Source organism: Ictidomys tridecemlineatus, chromosome 11 (genome assembly GCF_052094955.1).
Source record: "Ictidomys tridecemlineatus isolate mIctTri1 chromosome 11, mIctTri1.hap1, whole genome shotgun sequence".
Classification (NCBI taxonomy): Eukaryota; Metazoa; Chordata; class Mammalia; order Rodentia; family Sciuridae; genus Ictidomys; species Ictidomys tridecemlineatus.
The window spans coordinates 68,299,394-68,324,184 of record NC_135487.1 but is presented as its reverse complement, the minus strand read 5'-3'; the positions used below and the strand labels follow the sequence as shown (position 1 = coordinate 68,324,184).

Here is a 24,791-nt window from a genome sequence, read left to right as displayed (position 1 = left end):
TATAATAACATCACATTTAGTACAAATATTTTCCTCCATTTCATTATTTACTTGTTTTTAAATTTATTTTGTGGTGCCAGAAATTGAACCCAGGACCTCATGCATGCTGGCCAATATACTCTACCACTGAGGTATACCTCCAACCTTACCTTTTACTTTTAATCTAGAAATTTAAATGTGTATACTTTGAATCTGTCAATTTTTTCCTTTATCATTTCTTTCATCATTAAAAAGCTTAAAAAACTATACCCATTCCAGAAATCTGACTGTTTTTTTAAAATATAATGTTATTTCTATTTAAATGTATTGTCATCTGAATTAACTTGTATGTGTGATATGAGTTAAAAGAGTTATTTTTCTTGTGTCATAACTTCCATTATCATATGTAAAAATTTTCAAAATAATAGAAACTGTATGAATTGTTTATTTTGGTCTATTATGACCTTTTAACAGTAGTTTTGTTTTACATAATCCACTTGAATACCTGGTTGAGCTAGTAACTCTCAAAAATGAATTTCTCAGAATGTTCTTTGATATTTACACTTGTTCATTCTTTAAAGTACACAGCAAACCCTAGTGTCCTTGAGGGAAAACATGTGGGGAGTTTGCTTGTTTTCAAATTCATAAAACTACACTTTGTGAGGCTAGAGTCAAGCTCAGACCCTCAGTTGGGGTGGTCATCCAGGCATGCTATTGTGTGGCTAATCTTCACTAGCAGCCCTTTGACACACACAACTCAAAAATGCCTTGGCAAAGCTACAGCTTACAGTGTGTCACAGATTGTTAGGGTTGCCTCCCCTAAAGACCTGAGATCATAAATTCTAAGTCCACAAATGCTAAAGGAGTATAATATTTGCACTTAAGTTTTGCATATCACACCCTCATTTTCTCCACCATCGTACCTGTATCAATGTTGATACTAACTACAGTTTTCGGTGGTTAAAACTATCCCTAGTTGGAAGATTGACCTTATTCAAATCCCCAACTTCTGACACTGATCTGGAAATGGTGACCCAGTTTTTGATGTTAGGCTCCTGTTATTCACCCCCACCCCACCCCCCCAATTTAAATATAAATGAATTATTGACTTGAAACACCTACTTTGGATAAAATCTGAAAATTTATAATCCAGCAGGAGAAAAGTATAAAGCCATCAAGACTCACCTCGAACGTGTCAGGCAGCCAGTGTATATCTGTAATTATTTTCCTATGTCCACTCTCTATTGAAGAGACAGCACAGTGTCTGATGAAGTTGGACTCTTTAGGACTTTCCGGTTCAAGGAGAAACATAGGCTGAAGAAATGTTAAAGTCACATTTCAGAGAGCTGATGAGTGAACTCAGACTCTACTCATCATTTCAATTAAAATTAATAACTTGAAGATATATCAGTTCAAGGGAAAACATAATTAGTGTTTCTCTATAGTGTATATTTATGTAAGATTCTTGATTTCCCCTTAAGTTTAGTCTAAGATTTTATTTCTAAACCTAAGTATTGTTGGCACACTCCTGAAAGCATCATTGGTCTATCTCAGTCTTGAAGGAGAATTTCCATGTGTGCACAGAATGTGACATTGACCATTCCTTGGGGTTCCGGGGTGGGGGTGGGGGTGAGGGCGGGTGGGGGGATGTTCAATATGGTGGCCAAATACTGAGTCGGGAGCAAGAAATATTTTTCCAGTGCTTTTTAACAAAATCCACAACCTCACAAAATTATAGTATATTTTGACCAGAAAGGATTTGAAATCCATTTTATATATGAGAACTAATTCCTGATGAAGTAAGGTGATGTGTCTAAACTCACCCACTGTGAGGCAGAGCCTGGATACCTGGCCCTCTGTTCAGGGCTCTCTCAAGACAGCACATAATATAAATCACTTGGTCTCTTTGTTTACTTAACAATAACAACAACAACAACAACCCTCCCCCCAACATCTGGTGGGATAGATGATGCAACTTGTTTTGTTGCACTTTTAAAGGGTCCACACAAATGCAGTTTGGAACACATCTATGAGAAAATGGGAAGGCTTAGGAAATAACATTCTTTTTTTCTTTTCTCTACTGAGTCTTTGTTAAACTCGGCAACGTTTTTGATGAATTCCTAAATGAGAAAAAATTTGCAAGTAAAAATTTTTAGAAAACCAACCTTGAGTGTGACCTTTTTACTTTTGCCACTCGCCTTAATGTTTTCTATGTGATCTGCAAATGTGGTGATGTCCCACAAGACGATCTAAAACAGAAATAAATGTTTTTTTAACACTTTCAGGAAACAGCTAATTGGATCTTAAAGATTTCTTTAGAAAACTATTGATATGCAGCCTGATAAATCAGTCTTCTTAGGTGATAATCAAATTTAGTCTATATCTTAATAAGCAACTTTTAAAATGAATATTAAAAAGGAATGTTTTCTCCTTTCTAAAAGTTCTTCAGCCATTGGATTTTTCTGCTTGTGATAATAAATGCCAATGTTTTAAAAAAATCTAGATGAGTATCATGTACTTTGCTTTGCTTTGGGAGGAATTCTTCTCCTGTACTTGTGAATGTACAACTGCTATAGACCCAGGGGAAAAGATAATTTTCCAAAATTCTCCAGAATTAAGTTCTCCAGAATTAAGTACAAGGCTGGTAATTGATGATTTCTATTTTTTTTGGGGGGAGGGGTGGGGGAGACTATAGGGGCACATTACTACTAAGCTACATCCTCAACCATTTCTATTTTTTTTTTTTTTTTGAGAGAGAGAGTCTTGTTAACCGCCTGGAGTCATGGGGACTATAGGTATGTGCTTCTGTGCCCAGTAGTTGATTTTTATTTAATTGAATATATAGCCAACTTCAATTTTGTATATACCTGGTCATTTTCTTGAAAAACCAGAATAAAATAGAATATACAATATTAAATTAGTTTCAATGACTAAAGGTTTCAGTCTTTTTTTTGTATATATATATATATTTTTTTTTTCTGATGAATTCTATTTAAATCTGTATCATCCTCTAATAACTACTCACAGAAAAATTTCAGAAGAGGTCTTTTTTTTTTTTTCATGAAGTAGTAATGCTTGTAGCTATTTTTCTTCCATGGATTCTTATAGAATATGTGGCTCTATCCCAGCAAATCCAATAGAGTTGACCCAATTTTTGTCAATCATTGTAACTGGGTTACTCTGTGAACACCTCATATGCTGTTACCATGTCTCACACATCTTCATCCCCTGGTTCCTGGCAGGGTGACTGGCACTCAACTGGCAATGTTTTCTTCTGCTGAACTTAATTTTTAAGTTAGTTCAAAAAACTACCGAATCAAAATTTATAGAATGCTATCCACATTAATAAGTGACTAAAATATTCCATAAATACCTGTCCATTTATACAGCCTCCAGCAATGATGTTAGGGTCACTTGGACAGAAGTTGAAGCAGACGATATCATCGGGGCTCTCCAGCATTAGCTAAAGCAAATCCCACAAATGGAAGAAAGAGCGAGAAAACCTATTAAGATCATAGCTAGTAAATAACATTAAGGTGGTTTGAGGTCTAATTTTATAGCTGTCTATAAGCAACGTGCATTAGAGTTCATTCTCAGAAATCTATCTCTGATTGGAAGGTGCTTTTGTGGAATATTATCATGGACATTGGCCATACCTATGATAGTGGGGATATTTTCAAGGGCACCTAGGTCTTCTCCCTTGCCTACTTCTAACATGCCTCCTATGTAATGGTTGTCACATGTTAGAACTTTTCTAAACCAAAGGACTATGAAATTAGTGTTTTTGTGAAGTGTGGTAGTCAGTTTTACAACAGCAGGATATTTGCTTTTGTTCTCTGATACATACCTAGCCTGGCACATAGTAGACACTCAAGAATAAAATTCCTTCAAAAACAGAATATGGGGCTATTGCCAGTGATATTTTAAATTTTATAATAACACAGAACCCATAGGTGAAAAGTAAGTTGAAGGAATAGTTATATTAACAATGTTTAGTACCAGTGTAAAATGCTTACATGGTTACTCTTCTTCAATCACAACAGCAAAAACAAACAAACAAATAAATAAATAAAATTTAAAAAGCCCCATTAGGCTGAGTGAGCTAGCATTTCCCACCTGGGATTAGAGTTAATTATCTTCATTTATTCCGTACTTTGTGGATTCTAGAGAAACCTCTTTTTTTCTCTCTCTCCTTCCTCCCTCCCCTACCTCCCTCCTTCCCTCCCTCCCTCCCTTCCTTCCTTCCTTCCTTCCTTCCCACATGTTAAACAAGCACTTCACCATTAAGCTACATCCCTAGGCTTTTAAATTTTATTTTGAGACAGGGTCTTGCTAAATTGCCCAGGCTAGCCTTGAACTTGGAATCTTCCTGCCTCAGTTTCCCAAGTAGCTGGGATTACAGGCATGTGCCACACCATGCCTGGATTAAACTTTTACTTTTGAAAATAAAATTATTAAACACTCTCTTACAGTGTTGATTAAACAAAGACAAAATGAAACAATTTGCATTATTTCTTAAAAGATTATGTGCTTGTGTTTTTAAAGCTACTTTTCCAAACAGGAAAGGACAGTCTTTCTTTTCTCTTTCTTATTGCCTGGAAGTTCAGCTGTACTTTCATAGTAAGGAGTGGAGAGTATTTCTGCAAGGCAGTAATGTTAAAAATCCTCTGTGGCGGTGGGGTGGTGGGGGGTGGTGGGGTGTGTGTGTGCTGGGGTTGTGGCTCAGCAGTAGAGTGCTCGCCTAACCCTGGGTTTGATCCTCAGCACCACATATAAATAAGTAAATAAAAATAAAGTTATTGTATCCAACTACAACTTAAAAAAAAAATCCTCAGTGGGAGAATGGCACTAGCTTTGCAATAAGTAGATTAACAAACAAGAACTAGAGATCTGTCATTTTGATATCTGGGTCTGTAATAAAATTTCTAGAATCTCTGACAGTAAAATTGCCATAATTCCAATGAATTTGGGAAGAAGCAACAAGGAGGGGCTAGGGCTTTTTAAGGAAAGCCTTATAGTAACAACATATTATTATATTTAAGAATAGTACAAAAACTTAATCTAACATTCAAAAAAAAAAAAAAAAAAAAGCACCTTCCACTAAACAGAACTCTTATTGAGCAGATACTGGAAACTAGAACCATATGAAACAAACCCAGACTTCAGTCTCATTTTATGCAGATTGCTGTGTGTTTTAGTTTGGTTTGAGTGGTGTGTGTATGTGTGTGTGTGTGTGTGTGTGTATGTGTCTAGGTTGGTTGGTTGGTTTAGTTTTAGTTAGGCTATTTAAAATTGGGAAATTTTCACACAAAATCTTAAATTACTGTTTCTCTTGACAAAGGGATGCCCTGGCAACAAGAGAGCTGAACAGTACTGATCCAAGGTAGATAGGTCCCGTACTTGGGGACACAGTCCTACTCCTTCCACCCTCTTGCTCTCCCACACAACCATCTTTTCTCATTTCCGCCACCTACTGGTTTTTCTTGGAATTGAGGAAATTCATATGAAATAATAGAAAATGAAATACAATTGAAAATCAATTTGTATTTGAAAATCAATATTAAATAAACCCAGAAGAGTTTGTTTTAAAAAAAAGGTTTAAAATTTCTCTTATAACCATTTTTTAAAAAATATATTGCTTTGTTCAGCACACTGTTTCAATAAACTCACCATAAACTTTAATTTTGCTCAAGTTGGATGACATGCTAGGCATTAAAGAAATCCCAATTTCATAAGGCTTTACAACATTAATTAAGTGGTAAGAAAGTACTTTGCACTTAGAAAAACTGCTAAAGATATATGACAAATTAGTACCTGAAATTTCCCGGTTATGTGGGTAACTTGTAAATTACCTGAGGATGTATGGGATCAGAGAAACTCCAGAATAAAATCAAGGATGGTTGCAGCAATAATTTACCAGAAAGCTGGACTCTCTCTTCAAAGGAGAGACGCTCGGTCATTGACACAGCGATTAGCCCTGAGTGAAATGTAAGGAGACATTAGCATTGGCAGCAATAGTAGGTGGAGAAGAGCTTCCAGCTTGTGCTCTTCTGTGTAGCAACTATTAAAAGATTTGGTAATTAAAGAAAATGTTGCCAGGCATGATGTTGCACACCTGTAATCTCACTGACTCAGGAGGCTGAGACAGGAGGATTGCAATTTCAAAGCCAGTCTCAGCAACTTACTGAGGCCCTAAGTAACTTAGTGAGACCCTGTCTTAGTAAATGAATGAATAAATGAATGAATGAATGAATGAATGAATGAATGAGTGAGTGAGTGAACAAATAAATAAATAAAGGGCTGGGAGTGTGGCTCATTGGTTAAGCAACCCTGGGTTCAATCCCTGAAAAAAAGAAAATGTTTCCTTTTGTATGTGTGTGAAAAAGGGCTGGTGGGGAGTTTGAGGAGAGAGTGAGCAGGGACTTCGTGGTTCTGCCTTCACATGTTCCTCTGCTTCTCAGCTGCCAAGCTCCTTAAGGAAGGTAAGTGTTCTGTCTTGCCCAGCAATCCTGGAGGCAGAGTGTCAGGAGGAATGAGTCCAGTTGGGGAGTCCCCTTGCACTGCACAATTGAGTGACCTGAACAAGTCACTTCCCAGAGTTGAGATTTGGTCCTCTTGTTGTAAAATAGAGGCAGTAATATGTGCATGTCCCATGGGATGGCTGGGAGGACCTGTGGAAGCAAAGGTGTTTGGCAGGTACCTGGCACTCAGCAAATGGAATTGGTTTTGAAATTGATCTAGTTTGATCTAATTTTACATAAAGTTAAAATTGATCTAATTTTACATTAAAAAAGCAAGGCTATTTGATATCAGCACAAAAGGGAATCCATCATTTCCCTCTCACCATAGATAGTTGGGTGCCATGAGATGTAGCTAATCATTTTATCCGTGCCACTATGAAGGTCAGTAAAGGACTGGTACTCTTTCAGGTGGGTGTCAGTTTTATCTCCAAAGGCACCTTCTTCTTCTGCCAGGCGCTTCCAGTCTTCAATGAATGTGTTCATGATTTCATTTTGCTGCAGGGCTATTTCAACACTATTTTATTCAAGAAAGCAATGAAGATGTTTGATTTTAGTGTTCAAAGATAAGGCTATTTTAACAGGTTTTTCTTCATTCATATTGAACAAAACTAATAATTCTCAATTATACTTGGTCATAAGGATTAATCCCACATGAAATAAATAAATTAAGAAAAAAAAACTTCATTGGAATTTGTTACTTAGAACTTCTTTCATGAACTTGCTATTCAGCAGCCGGAAGGAAGGGCCATTAGCTGACAGCCTCTGTGGGATCCGAGGCAAGTCTGCACTCTGTGCAGGTCAGTGACCGAGCAAGATGCCAGGGCCTGACCAGTTCTGCTCTGAAGGCTGTGCTGCATTGGCTAAGAGTTTGTCTGAAGCTCTACCTGAACACTTCTTCCTTTATATTTCACAGTGTATACTCAGGAAACCTCTACTGCTAATTTGGCCTCAGTTGCTTCCTGGAAAGCCCAAAGTGACACAAAAGGAAATTTCTAAGGCATTTTCAGTATTAAATGATCACTTATACTAAATGAGGACAGCTCAAATATATGTGTGGACATGCATGTAATGTGTATGTGTGTATTACATAGATACAAATATATGTATGTGTATAAATTCAAAACAACAAATAACTGATTCTCAACAGGGGGATATTTGGAGTTTAGTAGTGCATGTGTGTATGTGGAGTTTAGAAGTTTGTGTGTATGACAACTAAAACTGGTGGTTTTAGTTGTCACAATGCCACAATGCCTGGGAGGTGTTACTATATTCAATTCTATTACCCACCCCCTTACAATATATAAGATAGTTCCTAAAATGAAGAATTGTGCTACTGAAAATGATAATATTGCTCCTTTAAGGAATAATCTGAGTGCCTGTAAAATCTCTTAGCAGGCTAGGGATTCTGGTTTCACAGGCTCCTGTCTTTAAATAGTTACTACGTTTATTATTCCTTTATATAATTAAGTTTGAAAATAGCTCACTAAGCTTCTTGGAGCTTTCTTACAATTAGAATGCTGCTTCAATGATTGAAGTCCAAATATCTTGTGTATGTTTACATAGGTGTGGTAAGCTGAATCATTTCCAATGATGAATTTCTTAAAATAAGAAGAAACCCTGCATTTAGACAATTAAATGTAAACACTAAATTTCCTAATGGACATTCCTAAAATGTAAATAAGGGTCCCATTTGATATCTCTGTCACTGATCCTTAACACTACTGGTCACTGCTAAATTGAATTCTCTCTTGGTTAAATTCCTTGTAGTTCATCTTTTCGAACAGAAGCATTTTTAAGTCCCTGTGTTTCAAGTGTGGACCATGGGCCAGCAGCAGCGGAGGGCCGGCAGCTTGCTAGCAGCACAGTCACAGGCCTCTGTCGCCATCTACCACACTTGATTAGGGATTGATGAGAGGCCCTTTATTTTGAACATTTTTACTTCCCCAAGGCCGAGCTCTCCCTTGAAATGATCATTTGCAAGTAGACCTTTCATTTTTAATCTTCTTATCAAGAAAAACGTTAATGGCTACTTAGTGTTACAATGAGGTGCTATGTGTTTTGCTATGTTTTGATTCTTGTAATCTAAGTAAATCCATATTTTAGTTATGACCAGTGTGACTATGCTCTGGCAGCATTCAGTTTATTCTGAGCCTTTTCTTGTAACACAAACTTCAACTGAGCTGAGTTGCTGGCTGACGACACATTGACAACTCTGTATTGATATACAAACGTGATAGTTGGTAGCTCAAGACTTTTCCCTCCAAAGTTACCAGCTGGAAGCTTTACATGTCTTCAGAGTCCATAATTAACAGTGCCTTAAGACTGCCATTTGAGACTCATCTCGATGTGACTATGCTCTGAACATTCACTCTGAACATTCACTGGATGACAGAGGTGAGCAGTCCTTTGTTTCATTGTTGGATAAGTTGGCTTTTCACACCTGTTCAAAGTATCATCTTGAGGGACTGGTCTCCCAGTTCATTAGGACATTTTTCTCCATGGATGCACAGTGTTTAGTTTGTAACTAACATTTTGTGTCAGAGTAAAATTTTTTTTTTTTACCCATTTTTGCCTAAATGTTCACATATTCCTTTTGTTTATTTTGCTCTTGTGTGCATTACAATGGACTGATTAATTTGGGAGCTATCTTGACTTGTTATTTGATTAGGAGGATTAAAAAAAAAGGAACCTGTTTTATTGCATGAATTACAATGCTTGAGGTTAAAATTGTCATCAGGTATTGGAAAACCTGACCATGGTCCAGTACAACAAGTGACAAGAAACCTTAAATTTTCTTCTTTCTTTCTCATTGTAGCATGCTTGCTGCGAGTGAGTGGCAAAGAGTGAATGTACTCTGAATCATTAAATGAATTTTTGCATCAGATTCTTTCTAGACATCGGTAACAACTTTTGAGAGTTGCTGGAATTTTCAGACATTTAGTTCAGACTGAAAAAATTAATGAATGTTTTCTTAAAAATAAAAAGCTTAACTTGGGCTATGTATAAATTTGCCTATCACATTTTTTAATTTTGGAAAGAAATAGAAACCAACCCATTCCGTACAACTGCTAGACTGGTCCACTATTGATCACTTCAAACTCTGATGATAGTTCCATGAGATTTAGTGAAGCTCATTCTCTAGTTTAGAAGCCCCAGAGCTCTGCTCTGACTCCTAGCACCAACATAGGGGTTGTTTTGAAGACATCTCTCTTTCAGAACCTGGGTGGCAGCAACACAGAAATTTGTGATAACAGTGACATGTCCAAAAAGCATATCTGAATTGAATTTGGTTTCTCATTAACAAAGATAGTTTTTGCAAATTCTTTCATCATAATAATGATCATCCCTAATACCCACAGCATCTTCAACCTAATTGTCCTATAAAAGGCAATGAAGCTGAGAAGGGGATTGTGGGGTGGAGAAAAGAAACCGTAGTATATACAAATATACTTTGACTAAGGTTGAGCATCCTTAGTCCAAAAATTTGAAACTTGAAATTGTTGAAAATCTGAAACAGTTTGAACAAGGACATGACACCACTAGTAGAAAATTCCATACCATGAAACTTTGTGTAAAATTACCTTCAGACTATGTGTGTAAGGTATATGTGAAACAAATTAATTTAATGTTTAAGTGTGGGTCCCTCCCAAGCTATCTCATTACTATTATTATTCTCAAATCCAGAAAAACCTGAAATTGGAAACACTTCTGGTCTCAAGTATTTTGGATGTGGGATACTCAGCCTGCAGTTGTTAATTTGCAATTAGGAAAACATCCTCACACATTCAGTTGCTCAGTGTGTTTGGTGTGGTCCCAGCATAGGATATTGCTTAGCAATAGAAGGGCAAGAAATACTGAGAATCTATAGAATGTGTCATGATCTCATGTTTTTGTACTTTCTATCTAGATACCTTATAGAATTATTTATTAGAACCATTATAAATAAACTTGCACATTTTATGTTTTATTTCAAAATTTTAATATAAAAGTTTTTTACCTTGTGGATACCTTCTTAAGAAAATCAATCAAAGTCTTTGATTGTCCAAGTTTCTCTCTTTCCTCTTCTGAGAATTCTCTAGCATAATATTGTGTAGTAGCATTTTTGGGGTATGTCCTAATATATTCAAAGAAAGTAGAATACAAAAAATTATATAAAAGAAAAGCACATATATACGTCATGATAGGTCAAAAGTTCATCTCTGTAGCTGGGTGCAGAGGTGCACATCGGCAACTCCAGTGACTTAGGAGGCTGAGACAGGAAGATCAAAAATTCAAGGCCAACCTCAGCATTCAGTGAGATCCTGTCTCAAAATGAAAACTAAAAAGAACTGGGGATGTAGCTCAGTGGTCAAGTGCTCTGGGTTAAATTCCCAGTATAAAAGAAAGTTTGTCTTTGTGACAGTGATATTAGCTATTAATTTATACTAAATTCTAAAGTTCAAATTTTCTTTTGTCTTAGCAATTGATATTGACTACCATTCAAAGTCTAAATGTATTTCTCTCTGACATAATTAAAAGGCTTATTTTGTAAAATTTTAACTTAGAAATCATTTTTAATTTATAGAAAAGTTATAAGAAGGATATAAAGAATTCTCATACACCTTTTGCCCAGATTCATCGATTATTAACATTTTCCAGATTTACATTATCAACAACTTAGAGAGATCCTGTCTCAAAATGAAAACTAAAAAGAACTGAGGGGGCTCAAGCTGCTGAGGGCCATTACCAAGTAGGAATGACGCATCGAAATTTCCTTGCCAAGCATACCTCATGCTGCTTAGAGGACATTTGATGGGACATTGCATGCATGCTTTAATAAGGTGACCTTGCTCAAGGACCAAGGCAGATCCGGGTTTAGAGCTGATCAGGTTTGAGGAAGTAACCGGCTCCTTGAGTTTAAGGCGTTGCCAGTTTAAGATAATGGGTTTTAGGGAAGTTGGAAGTTGAAGATTATTGCTGGGATTAGGGTGTTCCTGCTGCTTGTTCCCGTTGAGTTCTCGTGAGATTAAAATGGGATTTGGAGATAGCCTCGTGGAGTAGGTGAATTGTGCAGGCAGACGGCAGAACGTGTTTGCCCCTGGACCTGTGTGGAGGCGGTGTGAGAGCTGGAATAAAGAATTGCTGTTTGAACCTACAAAGCTGTGAGTGCCTCGTGATTCTGGTGCCAAGCCGAGACATTGGCCTTTGGCATCAAGCGGTAGCGCGCTCGCCTGGCATGTGTGCGGCCCGGGTTCGATCCTCAGCACCACATACCAACAAAGATGTTGTGTCCGCCAAGAACTAAAAAATAAATATTAAAAAATTCAAAAAAAAAAAAATAAAAAAAATAAAAAGAACTGAGGATGTAGCTCAGTGGTAAAGTGCTCTGGGTTAAATTCTCAGTATCGTTGGCTCTCTCTCTTCACGTCATTAGTGTTTCTTGACTACTGCAATACACCCCCATGCTCAGGGAATATTTGGCAATGTCTGGAAACAGTTTTGGTTGTCAATGCTGGGAAGTGTTGCTGGCGTCTAGTGGATAGACCCCAGCGATGCTGTTATACAGCCTATAAAACACAGGGAAGTTCCCCCACAACTGAGGATCATTAAGCCCAACATGTCAGTTGTGCTAAGGTGAGAAACTCTGCTCTAAATATGCAACTAGGAAGAAGTTATAGTTAGGCAGTGATGGCAGCATGATCTCTGAAAGAAATCTGCTTCCTCCAGTCTGCTCTCCAGGTCACCTCCTCGTGAAAATGTCACATGGCCTTTTACTTCTGGGCTTCATTGATAGCCCCACTCACTAGACTGGGTGATGTTGGTCCTTGCATGTGGTGCTGAGAAACAGACGGAGCACAATAATCAGGAGTGTGGGTACTGAGGACAGGCGGCCTGACCTTGAAGCCTCATTCTATCACTCACTCTTAAATTTAGATCTCCTGCCCCTCTCATCTATTTACACCCTCTATAGCCATCACTATTACTCACAGCCAACATTCCTTGAAAGCATACCACATCCAAAGTCTTGTGGTTGGGGTCCCTGTTGTTAGAGGTTTACTGTCCCTTCTGAGTCCACCTACTGAGTCTACCCTGGTTGGCTCTGACTTGGGACTTGTCTGCACCCGGATAGGGACCCAGAGGAAAGCTGGCTGGCCTGGCTGGACATTTGTCTCAAAATCCAAGGTCCTTTGGTACCTACGTATCACCTCTCTCCTTTGTGTCTCGCTCTCACTTCTTGGGAGTTTATGGATCTCTACTGTCATCATTCCTTGCAGGGACTTTATTACTAATCCTTGTCTTTCTGCTTGCTTTCTCTGGTTCAAGCCTGTCAATTCATCTGCCACCCTGGTTTCTGATTCATTTCTTGGCCCAGCATTTGGTGTTTATGTTTCTGTGCCCTGACTTTAACATTGTACTCTCAAGGTTTCTGATTTTTGGCTTAAATAAATCTGAAAAGCATTTGTGTGTTGCATTCCATGTTTTGGACCCCTGATTCTTCTGGTCTTGAACTCCCTTACTGTATTCTCATGGCTTTTCCCTTAACACTGAATATAAGTGAGTGATCAAGCTGAAAACTTTCTCTAACTCCATCCCATCCTTCCTCTTTCCTTGTTCTATTCCTTTTTTTCCTCCCCATTTAGTAAGTGCATGTCAGGAACTATTGTAGGAGTTAGAGACATGGGGGAGGGGAGAGAGAGAGAGAGAGACAAAGTTTTTGTCTTGTGGAGCTTAAATTCTAAATGGGAAGGGGAAAAGAGTCAATTAAAAATATAAATTAAGCAATCCGGCACCATGAAGAAAAATAGAGTAAGGGGTTAGATAGTAATGGAGGTGGTGGCCTTTATGTAGGAGTGTCAGGGAATGCCTCATTTGAGCAGAGGAGGAGGGAAGGAGACATAAAAGATACCTGGTAGGGAAGGGCATTCTAGGTAAAGGAACTGCATACTTATACCAAGCCTGAGGGTGTTTGGAGAATTCAAGAAACAAGAAAGACAGTGTGGCTGCAATGGATGAGAAAGGGAAATTATGAGAAAGGAGGGGAGAAGGGAAAAGGGAATCCTGATCATATGATGCCCTATAGGTTCCTTTAGGATGGAGACCATTGGAGGGCTTTAATCAGTGACATAATCTAACCTACTTTTTTTTTGTGTGTGTGTGATGGTGCTGAGGATTGAACCCAGTGCCTCACCCATGCTAGGCAAGCACTCTAGCACTGAGCTACAACCCCAGTCCCCCATACATTTTGACAGGATTTATCTGGCTTTTCTATGGAGAACAGAATGTAGGAGGAACAGGATAGATAGCAGAAGCCCAGACAGGAGGAGTTACAATAATCCAAGCAAGAAGTGGTGATGGCTTTGTCCAAATTGATAGCAGTGGATACATTTAGAAAATAGATCCAAGAAAATATGAGGCTTTTGGTCTGAGTAATTAGGAGTATATTATTGTCATTTATTGAGAGGAGAAGGATTCAGGATGTTTTAGGTTTGGGGATATAAAATCAAAATTTTGTTTTGGGGCATTTAAATTTGAGATACCATTAGATAATTCAATTAGGCAGATGAGTAAATGAGTGTAGGATTTGGGGGAGAGATGGAGGTTGCATGTATAGATTTGGGAGTCATCAGCAAAGAGATGGTAGGAAACACCACAGCACAGAAGGAAGTCATCCCAGGATTAAGTCTAATTAGAAAGGAGATCAAAAGGAGATAGCCTCGGTGCCCTGAAATGTTTAGACAGTTTCTAAAGGAAGAGGAAGATCCAATAAAAGAGACTTATGAGCTGCCAGTGAGTTAGGAGGGGATAATAAGAGTTTTCAATAAATCCAACAGAAAATGTGTTTCAAGAGGGATCAACAGTCAATCCTGTTAAATACTGCTGAGTGGACTAAGGTCTGAAAATGGATCACTGGATCAAACTGGCAGAAATCTTGTTAAAGACTGCTTAGAGTGGGCTTTAGACAGAAAGCCAGAGAGAAAGTGGAACTACGAAATATGGACAACTGCCGTGAAGAGTTTTATTTGCAAAGAAAAGCAGAGGCATTAGGTAATAGCTGCAGGGGGCAAGCTATTTGTTTGTTTTAATGATGAATTCGTAGTATTTTGTATGTACACATGTCTCCTTTCCACCTCTTCCACTCTGTTGACAGCCACCATGTAAATTTAAACATGGTCACATTTTTTCCTGGTTTAATTACAACAGGCTCCTAGTTGGTCAGTCTCCTCACTTCCAGCCTTTCTCTTCTCTGCCCTCCAATCCACAGTACCTGGATATCTATAGCCTTACCATCCTGTCTCTGCTTCAGAACTTGCCAAACTTTCCTACTGTCTGTCATTCTTTGTCTGCCTCATCATGGAGGAAAACAGAACCTTTGATGCCATCCCAAGAACTCTGAATTAATGTATTTTTGTAAGTAATAATGAACCAAATAAGAAATCTAGCCAATGAAGGAAGACTTGAGGTGTAAAATGATCACTTAGGTGGTATAATGGAGCAGATAGGAAGAAACAGTAATATTCCAGGTGAGTAATGACCAGCATTGCAATTATTAACATCACTCATTTTCCCATCTCATATTCTTTATATTCTTCCACAGTTGTATCTCACTTTCTTAAGATTTTTAACGGCATTATTGAGCATAATTAGATCTTGAATTGAATGACTCTATGTGATCTATAGGATCATTGTCAATCCATTTCTATTAATTATAAAGAGCTCTCAAACTATCATGGAAGTTGCTAAATTTTATGGCAACTGTCTATAAAAATACATAAGCCTATTCTATACCTACCATTTTGTCTGAGTGCTTATGTCCTTGACAAAGGGGATTACTTGCATGCCAATATCTTTCTCGAGTTTTTTAAGGGTGAAGTTTTTATCTGGGTAGGCTGTACAGTCAATGTAGGCATCTTTTGTACTGGAAGCATTCTGGTCACTGAATGTAACTGGTGCACCAAATTGATTTCGTTTTCGAGAAATCATATATATAATCTGCAACACATGTAAGCAACAAAGGTAATATAATGAAGTCCTAGGAGAATAAAATGGATGTATAGTAGACAGTGTTGGCATTCTTCTCAGTTCCTCTCAGCTCTCTTTGTACAATTTCCATGTGCCCATTCAGTTTTCCATTCCCACTGGCTATACCCACTTTGGAGGACGCTCTAGCACCACTGAGAACACAAGAATAGAAAGTGACTGGCTGATTGCGTCTTGACCAATAAGGGACTGGTAGGAGGTATATGGAAGCCCACTTTCTCGGCTTCTGTTTGGGACAAAGCTCTGAGTTTAGATTGCATGGCCCCTCTACAGGTTCAGGATGAGGCTTGGGGGACTTTTGCCTGAGACTGCTCCCTTGCAGGACTTCCTCCATGTCTCTGTCCTGCTGCTTTTCATCTTATCTTATGGGGCACATTCATAATAGTCACTCACACACAAATCCTCCTCTCAGGAGATGCTCTGGGAAAGAATGCCATCATATTCATTCCCCAAGGGCTTTGATAAGGAAGTATCACAAACAAGGTGGCTGAAAACACAGGTTTTGTTTTCTCAAATTGTGGAAGCTGGAGGTCGCAAATCAGGGTATTGGGAGGGTTGGTTCTTTCTGAGGGTTGATGGGAGAATCTGGTGTTGGCCAGCAATCCTTGGTGTTCCTCAGATAGTAGTTAAGATGGTTCTACTCTCTACCACCTTTTCCACAGGGTGTTCTTCTACATGTTCTACATGTAGCCATCTTTTTATAAGGATACCAATCAATTTGGATTAGGGGTTATCCTACTCCAACGTGACTTCAACTAATTATATCTGCAATGACCCTTTTTCAAAATAGGGTCAAATTCTGAGATAACTGGGATTACAATTCCAAAGTATCTCTTTTTGGGGGGTGGGGTAGATTCAACCCATAACATACACCTAAGAAAATGGCCATTCGTCTATAAGATATTAAAAAAAAGACATATCCCCATAGTACACGTAACAGATTTTTTAGATCCCTCAGGAATAAATGTTGTTCAGCTATAGGGAGGTAAGGACTGGAAGTCATATTTAAGCCCCTGACCTGCTTTGTAGATTCCTTCACTGATTCTTCCTCAATTTCTTTTTCACTGCCCAAAGAAACCCATGGTTTAGAGACAGGTGGTTGGTAAACATATATGTCTTCAGGAATAAGTTCTTTAGTTTCTTCCTGTTCTTCTGGTAGTACTTCTGGGGGCTGGAGTAAAAGAAATAGCATTTTAAAATAGATGACCAAATTTAGGTTTGCAATCACATGTTTGTATTTTGCAATAAATGTTGCTTTTATGTAAGTTCATTAAGCACTTTCTGTTTGTTTTCTTTGTAGGCTCATGCTTTTGAATGATGAGAAGTAAATTAAGTCCAAAAAGGGAAGAATAAAGAATGAAAAAGAGACATTAAGAAAGTAAGAAGAAGAAGGGGAAGATAAAGGAAAAGAAAAGAAGGAAGCATGACTAGAAAAAGTCATTTATTGCCCATCTTTATGATCACAGAATGCTAAATTTGATGATAAAATGTAAAACTAATTTTATCTGATTTAATGAAAGGTTCTTTGATAAGAGGAATGTAAGTATGAATAAAGATGATATCCCTTAAATTAAATATTAGCAATGAATTTTTTTTAAAAAACCAAGATGTTCACTGCTGTTTTATTTGTAATACTGGAGGAACTAGCAACCAAATGAATATCACTAGGGAAATGGATCAATGACAGCGTGGTATCATTGTAAAGTAAAACCCCAAAAAGCAATTAAAATGAACAAACACAATCAACATATATATGATATCCAAATGTATCAATATTTATAGATTCTAGAATTTTACTATTCTGAAAAAAACTGCAGAATGTTTTATATAAAATGACATAATCTCCATGATAAATTTTAAATTAATTAAACAACAAAACGCATTATTTGCAGAGGATACATATATGATAAAGGCATAAAATCATGGGTACAAAGATTATAAAACAACCTTAGAATAATGGTTCCTTATAGAGAGGAGTGAAGAAAATGAAATTAGGGATGATATCAAAAGGAGTAACATTATTTTTATTTTATTTTATTAAATTTTTTTGAAGTAAATATGATAAAATATTCATTTTGTGTGGTGATTTTATAGATATTTGTTATACCACTCTTTTCTATACATTTAAACTATTTCACAGTAATAACATGAAAGCAGAGAAAACAATGATAAAAATAAAATTTAAAGTATTAAGGCAAAATGAAAGATTAGTTTTAAATTAGAAACTATCAGGTATTTAAAATTCTGAGCCCTTCCCCTAATTTTTCTTCTTATTGGACAACCATGCAAATATGTGTGTCTCCCTCAAGCAATATGACCAACTTTTTCAAATAATTCCACTCAAATTATGAATCTCTTGCTGAGTACAGAGGTGCACGCCTGTAATCCTAGTGGCTCTGGAGGCAGAGGCAAGAGAATCTTGAGTTCAAAGCCAGCCTCAGCAAAAAGCGAGGTGCTAAGCAACTCAGTGAGATCACATCTCTAAATAAAATACAAAATAGGGCTAGGGATGTGGCTCAGTGGTCGAGTGCCCCCTGAGTTCAATTCCTGGGATTCCTCATCCAACAAATTATGAATCTCACAAATCTATTACCTTTCTTGCCTACCTTCAGCAAAGGGCTTTACCTGTATTAGTTCATCTGATTCAAATGGGTACTATTGGTGCTACTGTTATAGATTTGAGGTTAGTAACTTACCCAAGGTCATGATAATGGGTGTGACTGGAGAAAAAGGATCATGGACCAGGGAGAGACACTCCCAGGAGACCAGTGGTGCTCCAGATAACCTGGTTTCCTCTCTTGCTGGGTTAATGAAAGGCAAGCAGGAAGAGTGCCTGCCACCCAGAGACATCTGATTCTGTTCACCCTCCATTTACTGGTCACCTGTTCTAGGCACCTGAATCTGATCTGGGCCCCAGGGAAATTGAGTTGAACAGGAATAATCAGAACATGTATAGGGATCCCCCAGAGGTACAGCTTCCTTCCAACATCTGACAAATCATATGGGCTTGGGATTTGCTTACATTTAAATAGTTTTCCTTGCCCTCTTCAGTGCCAATAAGATAAAAGTTGAGTCCATATTGGAAGTCTTTGTCATAAACAAGCAGAAGCTCATCTCCAGGATATTCCTGTAAGAAAATAATCAAAAGAGAAGATTAATGTTTAATGGTTTATTCAGATGCTGACACAATATTGATTTTTCTTTAATCAATTAGTCATAAGAGATAACCATAGTACTAGTCTGTGACTGATAACCCTAGACCACAAAATTATTTGCTTAACTTAAAGCTCTTAAAAACACAAAAGATCCAGGGATATTTATCAATACAACTTTATTTCCAACAGGAAGAAAGAACCATTACTTTTATTTGGTGTGCTCTATAGCATGTTGGAGAAAAATCATGAGCAAAATTATGAATTAAACAAAGCAACATGAAAAAATAAGAGGTAAATTTGTATTCAAGGTAATAGCTCTTTACTGGGTGCAGTAAACTAACCTGAACTAACCTGAACTGCTAGAGCTTTGCTTTTCACAGAGGATAATCAAGCAGGATTTCCAAGGAGATGTGGGCAGGCTAGTGTTTGTTCAAAGTAAGGGGGGCTGCCAGATTTGAAATTAACAACCTCTCAAACTTATATTAATGTTCTTGGTACATAATAACACATTGTGCACCATAATGAGGTAGGATGGAAAACAAAGAGGGATATTGTACTTACTTGGACAATTTTTTTGACTGGGTGGAAATCAGATACTGCGCCTCTGTTTTGCAAGTCTTCAAAAATATCTTCTTTTTTGATAAGCTTATAAGGTACTTCATCTGTGATATCTTCATCTATTCGGCAGTTGAATATTTCCTGGGTCTTGGTAGTTAACACTAGAGGATAAATTTCAGGATGACCTAGGAGAGATAAAGTGAATTTGGACATTATATATAACTACTTCAAATATTAGCAATGGGAATATGCAATTGTTTGCTTTTAATACATTTCTTGGTTAAAATTTAAAACTTCAAAGTTATTGTTATTATATTCAAAGTAAATACATCCATTTATAAAAAGATGTTGAGCAAAACAAAAAGGAAGAAAATAACAATGGCCCATAATCATACCCTTCAAGAAAGAACTTCTATTAATATTTCTTTTAGTCACCCCAAAAATACCTTATATGAAATTCTGGATCCTGCTTTTAATACTTACTATTATGTCACAAGTGTTTTACTGACATTAACTAATCCTTCAAAAACCATCATCTTAATTTAATTCTGTAGCATAATTTTAAACCCTTATTGGTAAACATTCTAACATTGTCCCATATGTTTCCAATTATTGTAAATAATCCTATAAATAAATATCTAGTTCATAAATTTTATTCCATTTCAAGTATTTTCTTGGGATAGATTTGAAAGTGAAAGTATTGGTTCAAAGGTCTGATCATCTTTTCAGGCTCTTTTGAACCTCTATTTCTTTCTTAAAACACCTCCAGGCACCTGCCTGGGATGTGGGTCTCTGTCACTAGGTGATGTGGCTTTCCATTTCATTCAGAAAACAGGATCTGTATAGCACAGAATCCTGCTCAACAGCTGATCAGCACAGGTGTCACAGTCTCACCCTTTGCTCAAAGCAAAAGACCTGCCCACCCCCTCCACCGTCATTAGCCACGGCACCATCAACTATTCGTTCTCCCTTCAACTTGTCTATGCCTAAGCTGTTTTCCCTCAGCACACTTATTTGCTCAATGACTTCCCTTTAAAACAAAACAAAAAACCCCAAAAACCAACACACACACACACACACACACACACACACACACACACACACACATACACACACCCTTCCCTTGACCCAATGTAGTGACTCTGCTCTTTAGGGCTTCTCCTTTTCGCAGTCAAATTTCTTCATGTTTTTCAATTATTGACTTCTCAATTAAGTTGTATCACAAAACCCTTGGACATAGGAAGGAAAGTGGGTAGGGAATCCCTGTTTCCCCTCTGGTTCACCAGTTCCAGGGTTGCTCTCCAAAGAGGAGGGAGGAGGATGGAGAAGCTTCCATTCCTGGTCTCTGGTGCCTCCCTCCCACCCTAGACCTGTCCTCAGCAGCAGCATGCACTGGGACAGAGGATGAAAGAGGACAAGGGAGCATTTTGACTGCTGCCATCCACTCATTTAAGCTTTCTTCCCATTTTCTTATCCTTTGTCTCACCATCAGCTTCTGCCAAGCCCTCTAAGCTCTGCATCTGCACCCTGAACTTTCTCTCTCACATCTGTGCTCCTGGGGTCCCAGGCCCACTGTCTTCTTTTCCAACTCCCATATACCTGGATATCTCACCATCCTCCTTCCAGCTGCTCAGCAAAGGCACCAGTGAGGGGAGGAGTGTATGTGTCCTCCCATTGGAATTCTGAGCTTATTTTCCTGTAGAAACATTTTCCTCTACCCAAGTGGTTCTATGGTACAATTATTCAGGAAATTTTGGGGTTTTGAATGACTGCACACATAACACAGACTATATGTGGAAATATATTCTAAATTGCAATCAGTTGGTATAACAAACATTTGAAATTCAGTAAATGATGAATTAGGGACAAATACCCATTTTTATCTCCCTCGAAATACTAACCATAACCCTTGACATATGCAAGATGCTCAATAAATAATTGTTGGCTTGAATTACATATGAGTAATCCTTTGAAAACATATTGTGGACAGTGATTTGTATAGTGTTGAATACATAGTAAAAGTTCTGAAGTTTTGTCATGAAAACCATACAGTGATACAGCCACATTAATGTGTATAGCAGCACAATTCACAATAGCTAAATTCTGGAACCAACTCGATGCTCTTCAATAGATGAATGGATAAAGAAACTGTGGTATATATACACAATGGAATATTAGCTTAAAAGGGAATAAATCATGGCATTTGAAGATAAATTGATGGAGAATATCACACTAAGTGAAGTAAGCCAATCCCAAAAAATCAAAGGCCAAATATTTTCTCTGGTAAGTGGATGCTGATCTATAATGGGAGGGCGGGGGTAGTGGAGACCACTGGAGGAATGGAGGAACTTTAGATAGGGCAAAGGGGAGACAGGGGAAGGGAGAGGGTATGGTGGAATGAGATTGATATCATTACCCTAGGTACATGTATGATGACTTGAATGATGTGACTCTATTTTGTGTACAACCAGAGAAATGAAAAATTGTGCTCCATTTGTGTACTATGAATCAGAATGCATTCTGCTGTCATATATAACTAATTAGAACAAATAAATAAATTTAAAAAAACATATTGAGAGAGTTCAAGCAACCCCTGTATATTTTAAAAAATTCATCTGCACTTTGGTTTAAAAATTTTTTTAAAACATATTGGTTGTTATTTAGCTTTTAAAAATAGAACTAGGTAGATCCTTGAAGCTCTCTTTACATTAGGGTAAGACACAGGTAGTCAGACCAAAAAACTGCCTGCCCTCCAAGAAACTGGAAAGACAGTTGTGTACTATGCTTCCCCGCCTAAACAAAATTTTCAAATTCTACTAGCTTGATATTTTTCACAAAGCTATCCTATTGCAAGAATTAGGAATTTTCAAGGTGACTTTAATATAGGATCTAATAACATTCCTTTATCTAGAAGTTTATAAACCTTAGAGACTGTTTCTAGCTGGAGTTGGCAATTAATCAGACAAAAGGCAGCCACTAGACTACAAAAAAAACCTCTATAGGCTGGTATATTCATGCCCATCAGAATAATATCCAAACTGAAGAGAGCAAGGCTGGATGCTTTTGGCCACCCCAAAGGGTCTGGGGCTAAATTCAAGACAAGAACAGTTCTTGTTTATGCTTTGAGGCACACATCTCTATGTGTCTCAGGTTACAGCAATGGGGCTAAGGTGATCAGCACTGAGATGGGCCCAATTGAACCTCCAGCATATGGGATATTAGTTGCTGGAAGATGTTGGGGCAGAGGAGGAAGCCTTGGGGCCTCCTGAAGCTGATGGAGATCAACAGTGCCTGACACAGGGCTGTACCTGCTGGGAGCGGGCAGGTTAGTGCAGGCTTCAGGCCCAACAATGTAACAGCCATGTTTTATAGGAGCACCTACCTGTGCCAGGTGCAGTTCTAAACACTTTGTATGCATTACAAACTTATTTAGTATTCACAACATTCTGAAGTGGTTATAAAAGCTGTCTCTGTCTTCTTCTTTTAAACGGAGGAACTGAAGCCCACTGAAGTCTGAGGAACCTTTGCAAGGTCAGCCACTGAGAGAGTTGGACGCTGCGGAGCTGCCATCCAAACTAGAATCCTGCTCCTCCACATAGTCAGGGAGGGCACAGAGAGGAGGCTCCATAGGACACAGTGAAGCGAAGATATTCACCTAGCACCTGATAGAGCAGGATCTAAGACAGACTTGAGCTCTACATAATTCATGCCTCAGACTCTTGCTGTGTACACAAGCCAGGGCATGGAAGTTAAAGCATAGGTTATACATGTATTGTCTTACGTATTGAAAGAGTTCATTTAAATGAACCTATACATTTTATATACTTCACCTGTGCCCTTTCCCCCCTCATTTTGGTTGCTATCTAGTCTTTTAAAAATAGCTTTGCTGAAGTCTAATTGACAAACAGTAAACTGCATATATCTGAAATGTACTATTTGATAAATATGTGAATTTGATAAATATATATAAGCCCCAAATGTTTCCTCCTGCCCCTTCCTCACTGCACTTCTCCATCATCCCCAAGCAACCGACCACTGACATGCTTTTTTGCTTGAAATATTTATAAATGGAATTACACAGTGTGTACTCTTTGTCTTCTTTTAGAAGCATAATTATTTTGAGATTCATCCATGCTATTTGCTGCATGTAGCAATGATTCATTCTTTTTTTTGTTGCTAACTGGTATTCCACAAAAGAAAATAATCAAGATTTTAAAGAGATTTTCTTAAATTCCTAGCATTTTTAAAAATAACTAATAATTTTAGGTATTGTCTATAGGAAATCCTTGCCTAATCTCACATCACACATATTTTCTTCTAAAGGTTTTATAATATTTGGTTGTACATTTAGGTCTCTGGTCCATTTGAGTTAATTGCATATGATGTGCGGTATGGATTGAAACTTATTTATTTATTTTTGCATAAAGACATCCAATTGTTCCAGTATCATTTGTTGAAAAGACTATCTTTTCTCCACCCAATTGCCTTTGCACTTTTGTTGGAAATCAGTTGACCCCATCTATGTGGGTGGGTCTATTTTTGGACACTATTCTCATCCATTGATCTTTAATATCTTTATTATCTTTCCTATGGTGATAAGGGTTGTGTGAACTTACTTTGTTATAGCCCCATGTGAGGAAATGTATCTCCTATTTTAATTTCTACTAAAAATCTCATGAGGTAGACATCCTACCTCATTATTCAGGTGAGGAAGCAGAGAGACTCAGGGAGGTGAAGTTATTTGGGACTATACAGTCATTAAGTGGAGGAATCATGATGTGAATCAGATCTGTCTGGTCCCAAAGGCTGTGCAATTAACCACTTGTAGTAAACAGAATAATGTCCCTCCAAAGTTGTCTATGTCCTTTTGGGGACCTTTTGGGTTGCATTGTGATGCATTTTATTGGTGATAATGCTGAAGTGCTGTCTAGTGTTCCTAAGTGCAAGAAATCTGATATGCCTAATGGAGAAAATACGTGTTAGATAAGCTTCATTCAGGCATGAGTTACAGTATTACTGGTCACATGTTAAATGTTAATGCATTAATGACATATATTAAATGAGGAATCTTTAAACAGAAACACACTTAAAACAAGGTTGTGTATTGACTAGTTGATAAAAATGTAAACAGAGGCTTGAAGGAATCTAATTCTGTATTTCTCCTAGAAACAACATTTGGTATTGGATAAGTCATTATTGAAACAATTTTATAGAATTTTCATGAATAAAGAGTATTAATTTCTGGGTATACATATGCAGTAGTAAAAAGAAAAGTTATCCAGATAGTAGTATTAACTATTCCCACCAGAAATATATGAGTTCCACTTGCTTCACAATTGCCAACAGATGGAACTGTCAGGATTTCTATTCTTACCTTTGAGAAGGAAAGGTAGCATCTGAGGAGGGCAAGAGAGTAGCTTCTAATATGTTGTTTTATTTTTTGACCTGAGAACAACTATGTGAGTGTATTCACTTTAATAATTCATTGAGAGTACATTTACAATTTGTACATTTCAAAATTTAAGTTATATATTCTGATAAAATATTATATTAAAGTAAT

At 37.5% G+C, this 24,791-nt stretch overlaps 1 protein-coding gene across 3 annotated transcripts in view; it reads right to left on the bottom strand.

Annotated features, from left to right (window-relative positions):
• The window catches only part of Dnai3 (dynein axonemal intermediate chain 3), a 58,987-nt gene that overhangs the window by 24,979 nt on the left and 9,217 nt on the right, over positions 1-24,791 (bottom strand). For all 3 annotated transcript variants that reach the window (XM_078026628.1, XM_078026630.1, XM_078026629.1), the window contains exons 4-13: positions 19,235-19,416; positions 18,541-18,645; positions 16,537-16,689; positions 15,271-15,470; positions 10,498-10,614; positions 6,824-7,014; positions 5,832-5,956; positions 3,353-3,442; positions 2,145-2,228; positions 1,165-1,293 (exon numbers count right to left, since the gene is read on the bottom strand). In XM_078026628.1, coding sequence (XP_077882754.1) covers positions 1,165-1,293; positions 2,145-2,228; positions 3,353-3,442; positions 5,832-5,956; positions 6,824-7,014; positions 10,498-10,614; positions 15,271-15,470; positions 16,537-16,689; positions 18,541-18,645; positions 19,235-19,416 — 1,376 coding nt within the window. The remainder of the gene's footprint in view (positions 1-1,164; positions 1,294-2,144; positions 2,229-3,352; positions 3,443-5,831; positions 5,957-6,823; positions 7,015-10,497; positions 10,615-15,270; positions 15,471-16,536; positions 16,690-18,540; positions 18,646-19,234; positions 19,417-24,791) is intronic.